We start from the raw sequence: 12015 nt of genomic DNA, 5'->3' as shown, positions 1-12015 counted from the left end.
ACCTTGACAGTCCTGGGGCTGGGCTGGGGAGTCACAGAACATTACCTTAAATTTGCTCTCCACAAAGACTGTTCATATCTGCTTGCTTAACCTGACACAATTCTGTTAACCAGTGTTGTTGATTCAGTGCATCTCTTCAGCTGGGACATACATAGTTTTCCACTTCTGAGCTGCACATTTTGGTTTGTTTATCAAAGGAACTGAAATTAGGAATTAAAGGAAAAAAAAAAATTTCACCCCAAATTTTTTTGTGTGTGTGTTTGTGTTGTGGTATCTTGACCTTTCAGGTCACCAAATCTTGTTATTTTAATTTCTGTCTGGAAGAATGTCTGAGCAAGGTAAATTGAACCAAGAGACAGCAGAAGAAGCTGCAAAAGAGCAGGAGACTGCCATCTCTGAAGCCAACCCGGACAACTGTGTTCTCAATAAATCTGAAAGCTCAGAAATAGAGGAGGAGAAGCTCAGTGATTCCAAGACAGAGCAGCAGGTAAGACAGGAATAGTAAATGGGTGTGTTAAATATCAATGTGTTACCATTGCTTTTCCATTTCTGTGAATTCTTTCATTGCCTACACTTCCCCTATTTTTCTTATGATTTTGAGACTATTTTTATTTTTTCCTTTTTAAATTTTTAATTTATTCATTTATTTTGTGTTCTTTTATTTCACTATAAAATAAATGCTGTTATTTATTATACCTTTCAAGCTCTTTAGGCTGCTGTCCATGTTATTACTTTTTCTGAGAAGTTAATTTCTAGACATCTGTTTTAAAGCTTGGTGAGACATTTGACTGTTTTCCCTCTTTGGGGATTTAGAAAACTACCTTGATCTCATGAATTTACAGGTAATACTAATGAATAATTACTTAATGTGTGGTTTGGTTTGTAGGTGTTACTGCCAACAAAAAGTTGTAATGCAAAGCCTAAGAAGGTAATTTGATAAGAAGACTTTATCGGATGAGGGGTTTTTAATCCTTTTTGCTCAATCGAATAAAAAAATAAAGGGGGAGACCACAATTTAAGAGGAATTTGGAGAGGGGGAGCATTTACTTAAGTATACCTTTTCTTACATTTTTATTATATGCAAAATTATAGAACACTGTGTAGTGTTTTTTCTTGTTTATATCTGTTTGTAAAACGAATGAAAATGAACAGAGATGGTTCTTGGTTTTCCCTGCTTTCTAAACTGGGTTTGGGGAAGTTGCTTTTACAGTCAGCAACTGATTTAAAACATCAGATAGAAGTGATTTAGTCTGTTTATTGGTAATGCTTTCATCATGCCCACTGTCCACTGAAGTGATAACTGCTTCTCTTTTTTTGCTATACCCAGAAACGAGGAGCAAATCAGAAAAAGAGATCCAAGGTAAGGGTCCATCTCTGTTTGGAGTTGCATGCCACAGTGGGATGAAGAATTTCAGTTAAATGTCTTTCTACAATCAAAATTGCTTTCTTTCGTCACTTGTCTGGTTGAGATTTTTGTTAGTGTTGCAGGTTTTTTTCTTGCCCCCTACCTATATCCTTTTACACAAAGGCAAAGAACTGCCTCCAGATATAATGTGTCAAGCTTCCCTTTATCCATCATAATTTTATGCTGCTGGGCTTGCTGTGTCCTTGTGTTAGACAGCATGTGTGCTTCTATGCACCACTGGAAAAGGAAAGCGTTCACTCCTTTTGCTTTGGTAATTAATGTTTCTGTTGGAATTTTATTTTAATGGAATAATCTTGACTTAAAGAAACAGTGACTGACTAGCTCCCTAAGGGGGGAGTGGGTGGGGGCAGGTGTGAAACGGAGCTTCTAGAAACAAATAAAACCCTAAGAATCTTCTTTTAGTTTTTCAAGTGCAGATCTGTAATACACACATATTTTACTGTCCATATTTCTTGGATATATAGTACTTGAAGAAGGGGAGGGACTCCCAGAACAAACAGAAAAACCCCAAACCAAATGACAAAAGGAACCCTTGAGTTTATGTTAAATTGCTTTCAGTATTGGACTATGTGTTCTTTGCTGTTACAATTTTTGGTGGTAGTGAGTGAACTGTAGCTGAAATGATAAAAGCAAAAAGAAACCCACCACCTTCCCTGTGTGGCTAATGTCTTGCTGCTTAGAATTATTTTTTATCCATGTTGTGTCCAGGCATATGCATTTTTTTAGACTGGGTGGGTAACAGTTATCTGGGATATTTGGGAACAGCTGATGTGGGCAGTTTATGTGACTTGGGGTCAGCAGTAGTGTTTTCTGTTTTGTTCTCTCTCTCTCTCTTATTCAGTCAGGAGCTAAGGGAAAACTCGTGCGGAGTCTTGCTGTGTGTGAAGAGTCAACCCCTCGCCCGGGAGCAGAAAATCTTCATGACAACCAGGTACCATTGCAATCATTGCTGTTAGCTGCATGGTTGACCTCCATCTCCAGTTGCATGATTGTGTTTCTTAATCGGGCATTTAACAAAGTCTTTCTTGGGGGAAAAAATTACATCCGACAATGAACATGTTTTTTATGGTTCTTACTGGTTTAGCGTGAACTTTAATTTGAAATACTAGTTTTATACTATATCACAGGGTGTTGTTTGCTTTTTTTTCCAGACCCCCTGAAAATTTCAGCAAATGGAAAAGAATTCAAAAGAATTCAGATTTTAAAATTTAAATAAATAGTTACAATCAAAAAGAATATTAATAATGTTCTTTTCTCTAAGGCTATCTCTTTCGAGGCTGCACCAAATACAGTTTTGAATATGCTCTGATTTGTGGTTCCTCTAAGACTTCAGTTCATATTAGTGTCCCCCTTCACATAAAATTCAAAGATCCTTCATTCTCTAAAATACCTTGGTAGAGCCAAGGATGCCTCCTACTGAGTGGCATTCGTTTTTTAAACTCTTGGTGTAAATTAAACTATATCAAAAAGCGTGTATTTGAGTTTATCTGTACTGGTGGTGTTGTATTCCCAGCAGCTGGTGAAGTTCTGTCCTCTGCACTCCTCACCTCAGACAATAACACTGATGGCAGTCTAACTCCAGAATGTACACCAAAAAGCAAAAGTTAAGCCTCAATTACTCCTCTTTGCTTGCCTAGTAAGAGCAAGGCTTATAAAACCCCAGCTAACTAAAACCCAAAATATGATGAACACTGCCTATAATATATGAGATGTTTATGCGCAACTGAAATCAGCCATCGAGAGAGCTTGAGTAAGTGGCTTCTTGTGAGCTTAGCACAAAAATAAAAATGACATTTAAGTGTACTTTCTCACTGTTTCCTCTATTGACTTGAAATTAAACAAATCTGTCTCTCCTCTTAGCTCATGAGTAAGGAGAGGTTTTTCTATTTTTTTAATTTTATTGAAAGACCAAAAACCAAGTTGTTTAGCAGCAGGACATTTGCATGTTCTTCTGCTCTACAATGATGCTTATGCAGTAGATGGGCAGGTTATTTTATCAGTTGTTCTGTTGTAGGTAGACGCTTTTTGCTCGACTTGCATTACTCAAAATGCGTGGCTTTTGTTCCAGTTTTGTTTGTATTTTCTATTGTTTAATGGAGAACGAGAAGGAGAACAGTATAAAGAGATTGTATTAAGCATTGCTGGTAGTTTACAATGTACTGCACAGGACCTGTACTAAACTAGAGAGAGACTGGCAGGTGTTGAGGCAAAATCCCTATCCTTACACCAGGCAGAGGAGGGGTTCCTGTTTCACACAGCCTTTGGTCTTACCTGACTCACCAGCCTCAGCAAGGAATTTTTGACCATCTTAAAATATTTATGAGAGATGAAATGTCTCCCTTGAACCCTTGAACCTTGAAAATTGTGTTTTCTAAGGAAGGAATTGGCTTGGTGTCATTAATTTGATAGGAATTGCCCTTTTGCTCTTGCTGACCTTTTACTAATGAATGTGGCTCAACTTTGCCATGGAAAGCTGGACCTGCAGGCTCCTCCCTGGGCTGGCTGAAGGATACAGGAAGTTTTGTGCCAACCAAATTGTTTTGCTTTCACTTTAGAGGAGAAGTAGCTTATTTTTGATTTGGATTTTTTTTAATTAATTTTTATTTTATCTTAATGGTTTATAAACCACAGGGAATTAATTATCAGAGAATGTACGGTACTTTGCCAGAACTACTGAGTATGGATTGTACTGCAGACTTGATGTTTGTACTTATATTTGAATACTTGCCTTCATTTTCCTGTATAAGGAAAAAACTTGTTTACCTGTATTACTTGATCTTGAGTGCTTATCCAATGGTTCACTATGTCCTTACTTAAAAGAAATGTTGCCTTTAATGTTATACTATAGACCAAGAAGTGTATTATTATTGCAATTTGAAAATCTATTTTGTTGTTCACTATACTTGTATCAATGTATTTATTAACATTGTATTTTATTATTGAGAAAAATCAATAAAAATCTAAGAAAATACACAGTAGCTTGCTTTCACGACTCTACAGCCCTTTTGTGTGTTTTTTCTAGTGCAGATAAATCAGTATTATGTTACATGTAAAACAGTATTTACTGTATGTTCATATATGTGCTTTTCTGTGAAGTCTCTCATTTTCATCAGTGCATTTTGAAGAACCACTGTGAAGTTTAGGATTAATATCCTGGGAACAACGTGGCCAGTTACATTTTTCTCCTGTTGAAAAGCTAGCACCACAGTCATTCTGCTCTGGGCAGGGCAGGGAATCAAGTTATCCTTTGGGCTTATTTGGAAATAGTTGATCCAAAGTTTGTTTGAAGGAGAAATCCAACTGCCATTTGAAGTGAAAGAAAGCAGGCACAGCATTAGTTCTCTGAGCACAACTGAGCAATTCAGAAAACATTTCTCAATATATCCTTATCTCAAATGACCAGGAATTCCCACTCTTTGCCTCTGTAGGCTCAGATTTTGTGTAAGACTGTCAGCCATAACTAACAGAAGTAGGGATGAAGGGTGGTAGGTCAGGTTAAATTTTGGGTCCAGGTCTTTGTTGCTCTTTTACAATGCTTTTCATCTCAAGTCTTTTGTGCCACATTTAAATTTCACAAATAATCAGTAATGATTAAACTGAGAAGTTACCAATTTCTGTCTTACTGTGGCATGTTTATGCTCATGCCTTGTTGTGTTAGGATCTTGTCTTACATGTCTTGTGATGGCTGATCTGTAGTTCTTTAAAGAAGTCAGAAATGTAAAATTTGTAATAATTACTGGAAACATCTTTTGAATTCATAATGGTTCCTTAAAAGCGCACCCCTTACTTTAAAGTTTTCTACAGAACTTTTGGTATGTTAGTATTCTTAGAAAAATAATGAAGGAAGGGAATTCCCTAGCATTCAAAAAAATCTGAAAATCTCAAGTATTGGTGAATTAGGTTTTCATTAACATGATATCAAAAAAATTATCAAGCACGCATGATTTTCTTCTATTAAAGAAAACTCTTTTACCAGGGAGTTTTATGACAGCTTTCTTCAAATTTGCTTTTTTACACTACTTAAAGCATATAGTTTTCTGGGGTGGCTTTTTTTCTTAAAAATAATAAAATACAGAAGTATGCTTCCTTCAATTTTGTCCAACCAGAATAGGATTTCTTGAAATACATAAATTATGCCATGGAAACTTAAAACAATTTGGATTTTGTTGAAACAAAACCAGTACAAAGTAATGTTGTGAGCAGGGAAAGCAAGTTCTTTAAAGAAATTAGAAAATGCAAACCAGCTTGAATTCTCAAACTGCTTAAAAAATAACTTTTTAAAGCTGAGGCACGTTTCAAAGGGACTCATAGTCTCCAAAATACTGAATTTGTGATGCCTTAGAGAAGTTCAGTTACTAAAATGTCCTTGAAAAATCACAGGGCACGTTTCCCCCCTTTTGCAAAAGACACATCTGCATATGTCTTTAAATATTAATTACCTGATAATTATACAAGAGAGCAAGCCCTCTTGTGTACAACAGAGTATGGAATTTGGTGGTTCTCTTCTACTATTAGAGCCAAGAAACTCCATCTACCTGATACTGCACTTATGTGTGCAAAACAATTCATATCAATCTGCAGACTTTCTAGTGGAAGGAAAAAGTTTTCTTTTTCAGATATCTAGCCACTGATCATCACAGAACATATGTAGTATTAAATGATATAATTAAGAAAGGCCATATGAAATGTATTTCGTTATTCTGAAAAGTCGTAAGGGAGAGCTACTGAAGTGTAGAATAATATAGTTCCCCCTTAATAGAAGTAGCCTAAATTTTATAATATTCAAAATATTAGAGAAGTAGTGCCTACTTACCACTAAAATTTGGCCTCTAAGATATCATCATTCACCTGGCTAAAAAGTGCCATGTTTCAAATAGGAAAGAAATGTATCTGGCTTCAACTTTTCTAGATACACATAGTTTAATGCTGATATCTACAGGTTGGAAGCTATGGGAAGCATACTGGATCTTGCCCATAATTTATCTATCTTTTTTCCCCAACAGGAATCAATCCAACTGCAGCTTTCAAGTTTTCCTAGCTTGCAAGAAGAAGATAAATCTAGTAAAGATGACTCTGAGAAAGAAAAAGAGAAGGATAAAAATAAAGATAAAAACAGTGAAAAAGGCAAGATCAGAATGTTATCAAAAGGTGAACTTAAAAATATTTGAATTATTCTAATTACCATTGGAGAAAAGATTGTATATTTTTGCAAGGATGTATTTCTTTATTTGTGTGTGTATGTACACAGTAATAGTATTTTCACACACTGAGAAAATTCAGAACCTAAAGTGTATATGTGTAAGAATGTTTTTCAAACAAACTTCAGGTTAGATTTTATTTATTTTCTAATGTAAAATGGATCTTTTGAATGCTTAACTGTGTTGGTATGAACACATAAGTATATAAATATAACTGTGATTGCATAATAAGTGTACATAGTGCATAAGACATTATTCCAGTTCTATCTAGATTAATGATAATATATTGGCATGTAACTTGTGCAGTATAGACAGTAGAGGGTAATCCTCTTCATTATTGTTTCTCTTTCATGGAGAATTTATTTTAAATGGTGTAAGGAAATTCATCCATGACATTTAACCTGCATTGCCATCTTCTATTATCACCTATCTAGACTTCTTCAGGAAAGACGTTTCGGCTAAATTTGGCATTGCTTTTTAAAATCCTTTTATTAATCCATGGCATAAAGTTGCGTTGTAATCTCCCAAAAATAATCTTTGCCTAGCTGGGTGTGGATCTATAGCTGGTGTGAATTGTCATTTGGCTTCAATGGAGTTCTCACAGTTCACGCCAACTTGAGGATGTGTGTGTACATTTGAGTCAGGAGATAATGCTGAAAAATTAATTCTGGCTACTGTCACGCATCCCTATTACCTGCCTACTCCCAGGTGTCATTGGATTTCAGGCTTTTAATGCAAATAGAGTTCCCACTGGCATGATTCCTCATTTGCTGAGTGTACAGCATTTATTAAGTGACGCAAAGAGACAGTGATGAATAAAACTTTTTTTTCCTCATTTTAAAATGTTTTTTTAGTTGTTTAAAGGAAGAACTTGGCAGGATCTTAAATGGCATTGAAGGTTTTCTGTGTCATTAAATGACCAGCAATTTCTGGTCATTGAAGCAATTGATGCCGTGTTCTCCTTGGAGTTGTACGGAGGAACAGTGAATATCCACCTGGTGCTTGAGAATGTATATCTTTCTTGGATAAGCTCCAAATTACTTTTGTTTCAGAGCATATTCTTTCAGATTGTTTCTGGAAAATGGATTTTGATTTATAGCATAGTTAATTGGAACTGTTGAAATGAAATAAATGAGTGGAGGTTGTTTGTTTTTATTTTTCAGATTGCAGTCAAGAGTATACAGACTCAACAGGCATAGATTTGCATGAGTTTCTCATTAACACATTAAAGAATAACCCCAGGTAGGTATTTCATGCATTAGAGCTGACATTCCTGAAACTGGAGCTGGCAGTCTTTGACTTCTCGTAGATGTACACTGTTTTATTTGTTCTGCAGATGGTTTTGAGGGAAAAGGTAAAGGAGGTAGGCTGTTAACTGAGAAAAATGGTACAAAAAGTCATCACCTATTGCTTAATTTCACTTTCAGTAACATCTGGTCTTTGTCCTTACCTTCTTTTATACAGCTCTACATGGTGATTGCAATAATACATTATAACTATTGCGTTTAAAGATTTGTATATGAATGTAAAGTAGCTTTCTTCTAGCAATGCTGCACACAATTAAAATCCTGTGCTCAGTGCCAGATTCTGCTCTCAGTATTCCCATAGTTTTCATTTGGAGCTACAAGCCCATCTCATTGTTAAATTTGCCTCTAAACATCCAAGGAAAGATCTGTAACATTGTTATACATTGTGATTTTCAATGTTCATTTCAGCTGGATGTGTTAAATAGGTGCCATGTAATTCTGCAATTATTCCCGGGAGAACTGGGAATAGCTGGGTACCTAACAGCTTGTATAACCCCTTGTACAGATGATGGAAGGCCCTTCAATTGCTTTATCTGAGCAAAATGAGAAGGTTCAAAAGAACTAAGGAATGATGGGACTCTCTCCAGCATAGAAATGTGTGGAAATATGCTGGGGAAATTTTTGAACGTTTTTGACAAGGGAGGGGAGGGAAAAGGAACATCTGAGACCTTCCAGTGAAAACCAGAGCATTTTGCCTGAGAAATACTGTGGCATTGCCTCCTGGGAACCGGAGCTCAAACGTGATGTTCTTCATTGTGCTCTCTAACTAGATTGGATGTGTCCAGCTTTTTTGCAGCAAATCAATGCCTTCTGGAATTCCAGTATGTCTCAGGAAAAATGTTTAAAATTTCTATTGTTAGCAGCTCTTCTTGTAAAAGATCTGGCTTAGGTGGAAATCTCATTTTCCATCAAAAAAGGTTGAAAAAAGACCAAAGCTATCCATAGCAGTGAGAGTCTTTCTGTGCAATGTATTGATTGCAGCCTGTTGTGGCTGAAAGCACTCTCAAACCATAGCTGAGCTCATAGAATAGTGAAATCTGTATGTCAGTGAAGGTGCAGAAAAGCAGGCTTTAGTCGTTTGCAGATGATCCAGGGTAAAAAATAAGCATGTTTGATTTTTAATCAAGATGACTGACAACACTTGCAAAATAGTCTTGCTAACACTGTTATATGAATATTTTCTTCCGAAATGTCTACTTGTACTTGATGGTGCAAATCCTTGCGTTTCTTTTTGACAGGGACAGAATGATCCTCTTGAAAATGGAACAGGAAATTATTGATTTTATTAGTGACAACAAGTAAGTTGCGTTCCACACTTGGTTTAAGTCCCGTGCGTGTGCTGCAGCGTGGGTTGTGCGAGGGACACGCTCTTACGGAGCGCAGTGCTCCTGAGGGCTGTGACTGGCACGCTGCAGGAGCAGGTTTCTGTTTCCTGCCACGTGGTGGAACTGCTTGAAATAAAGTAGATGTAAATGAAAACCTTTTACTTTTCCTTGTGTTGTAATTGCACTGGCTCTGCTCATTTAGATCCAAAAATGTAATTAAAGCGTTGAGTGTGGAGGATAATCAAATATGTTATCTCATGGCTTTTCTTTTGTGCTGTGTTACTCTAATGCATTGGAAAATAAAACTGAGCTTAGATGGAGGGATTCTTGCTACTATGTGGTCTTTATAATAAAATATTCCTGCAGCTTTAAAATTAGAGAGTCAGAATAGCAGCAGAGGAAAAAATTATGCTGACAGGAAATAACCATTTTGTCAGTAATAGAGGGAAAAAGGGGTGTTTACCAAACTAGATCTTTCCAGAATTGCCCTGCATCTGACCTTTGGGAGAAAGGCAGAAAGCCGTTGCCAGTGTCTCAGCAAATCTGTAGGATTGGTTGTGCAGGGAGCGTGAGTGTGTGTGGGGGATTGGGGGATGAGTTCCTCCCAGCACTCAGAACACTGACTAGGCACCGTGAAGCGTGAGCTTTGTTTGTTCCAGGGTTGCACATGGAAATGTACTTATTAGAAATTCCAGAATTAATTCCTTTGTTTTTTCTTTCAGCCTTTCTATAGCAAACATTTATATGTAAATGCATCACAGAGAAGTTTTCAGTGAGATTTTTGACTGAATAGTCAAATGTATTGCTGTTTTCATTTATTTATGGCTTAGAGGGAAATTTAATTATCAATGCTATTCATTTCTTTTGTTTATAGTAATCACTATAAAAAGTTCCCTCAGATGTCGTCCTATCAGAGGATGCTAGTGCACAGAGTGGCAGCTTACTTTGGAATGGATCACAATGTGGATCAGACTGGAAAATCTGTAATTATCAACAAGACCAGCAATACAAGAATGTAAGTAACAGTGCTGTTGTGTTTTTCTTTGTTCCCTTTCTCAAGACAGGAGCTGGTTTGTACCATGACTATGTGGTGTAATTTATATATATATATATGAATTTTTGTTTGGTTTTGTGGCAGCAGTGAGTGCTGTTTATTGTTTTCTAGGTTGGGAAGGGAGGACAGGGCTCTCATGGTGAGGTTATCAAAGGCGATAAAGATACATGAGGAGAAATCAACCTAACTGGTTTCTTGCAATAAAGCACAGTGTCTTGGAATGTCACTTTTCCTGATTTCTTAGTGCCACCACTTTGCTACAGAAGTGAGCTCTTTGCTTTAGAAGTCACCTGATACCACACAGCTACATCACAAATAGCCCAAATGTATTTGGAAGATTGCCTCTTTCCTTGTTCTGGCTCTGCCTGCTTCAAGAGTCATTTTCTGCCCAGCCTGATTATTTAGGATTTGGTTTCCCTCCACTGCCTGGTGGAGGGAAATGGTGATTCCTTCCCTTTTCTTCTCCTCCCATCTTGATTCCACTTTATTTTCCCTTCAAATCTCACTGTTTGACTACAGTGTTTCTGTGAAATACAAATTCCTTCTGATGGTTCAAATGCATTGCAGAATTCCTGGCAGGTTAAAGCTGTTCTGATGTAAGTTCTGTGCTTCTCCATGGACTGGCTAAAGCTCTGTAAGGCAAAACTGTATCAAGCTAACCAAAACTCGATATGAGCTGCAGTGATGGATCCGTGCCTAATCACCGTCACTTTTCCTGCCAAGTGCCACGTGTGTTAAACATAGCCTTCCTGTCCCTCTCTACCTATGAGCTACATAATGAAGAGGAAGTAATTACAGCTGGGTAATGAAGTTTTGGTATCTGGTATTGGAACAGGAGAGCCCCATTTGAAAATTGTGTACTTCCTGTATTCAATTAGTAGGAGAAATCTAAACATTTGTTTTATTTATATAACCAGTAGCTAGGTGATTTATTTATATCCAGTTGCAGAAAGCATTTTCTAATGTTGTTAGCTTCTCCTGTAGAAGGGTGGAAGGACTTGGGAATGGTGCTGTGCAGGGCTGGGAGTTGGATTCAATGATCCACATAAGTCCTTTTCAAATCTGCTTATTCTGATTCTGTCACTACCTGATTCTTCAAGATCAATACACATTGGTATTTGCTATTTCACTGAGCCCTGAAAGTCTTCTATCTGAAATTTAAGATAATGGGCCATTTATTTTAGATCCTTTTCTTGGTCTGTCCCTGAGATACTTGGATATCTGTGAAACAGCACTTGGGCATTAATGTTTTTAAAGGTTTGAGTAGGGCACGCACTCACAGTTTGATTTTCAGAAGTCAAGAGAATTACAGTAGCTCAATAAAACACCCAGGCTGCAAAGGCTTAGCCTCAGGGTCTGATAATACCTGCCCCCTACAAGGGCTGTCTTTGGTTTTGAGTTAGAAAAAGCTTGGTATGCAGCAATCTGGTGTTCAGTTTTGAGCTGAAAATGAGTCCCCTCTTAAACAGAACACAATCAATCATATTTGAATGCTCTTTAGGCATTCCTCTCTCTTTTACAGTCCTCCCTTTTCCCTTCACATCTATGTCAATGGTGTAGTGCACCAGCTGCTACAGATCTTTCCTTGCAGCATTTGCCTTCTCCTGGTTGACTTGGTAATGGAATAACACTAACACATTAATATCTGTAAATGCCTTGCTCTGTTGTGTGGCTTTCATCTCACAGATGGGTAGCACTGGAAGCA

General features: G+C 37.1%; 1 protein-coding gene across 9 annotated transcripts in view; it reads left to right on the top strand.

Moving 5' to 3' along the window:
* The window catches only part of ARPP21 (cAMP regulated phosphoprotein 21), a 104462-nt gene that overhangs the window by 1498 nt on the left and 90949 nt on the right, over positions 1-12015 (top strand). For 4 of the 9 annotated variants that reach the window (XM_026792731.2, XM_074540747.1, XM_026792720.2 and 1 more), the window contains exons 2-9: positions 288-487; positions 887-928; positions 1328-1360; positions 2268-2357; positions 6430-6574; positions 7788-7866; positions 9170-9229; positions 10131-10271. In XM_026792731.2, the coding sequence (XP_026648532.1) occupies positions 326-487; positions 887-928; positions 1328-1360; positions 2268-2357; positions 6430-6574; positions 7788-7866; positions 9170-9229; positions 10131-10271 (752 nt within the window). In that variant the 5' untranslated portion in view covers positions 288-325. The remainder of the gene's footprint in view (positions 1-287; positions 488-886; positions 929-1327; positions 1361-2267; positions 2358-6429; positions 6575-7787; positions 7867-9169; positions 9230-10130; positions 10272-12015) is intronic. The other 5 variants (XM_026792729.2, XM_074540751.1, XM_074540741.1 and 2 more) reach the window with 2 other exon arrangements.

Source organism: Zonotrichia albicollis, chromosome 1, assembly GCF_047830755.1.
Source record: "Zonotrichia albicollis isolate bZonAlb1 chromosome 1, bZonAlb1.hap1, whole genome shotgun sequence".
NCBI lineage: Eukaryota > Metazoa > Chordata > Aves > Passeriformes > Passerellidae > Zonotrichia > Zonotrichia albicollis.
Note: the sequence above shows the minus strand (reverse complement) of the source record. Positions and strands in the feature narration are given on the sequence as shown.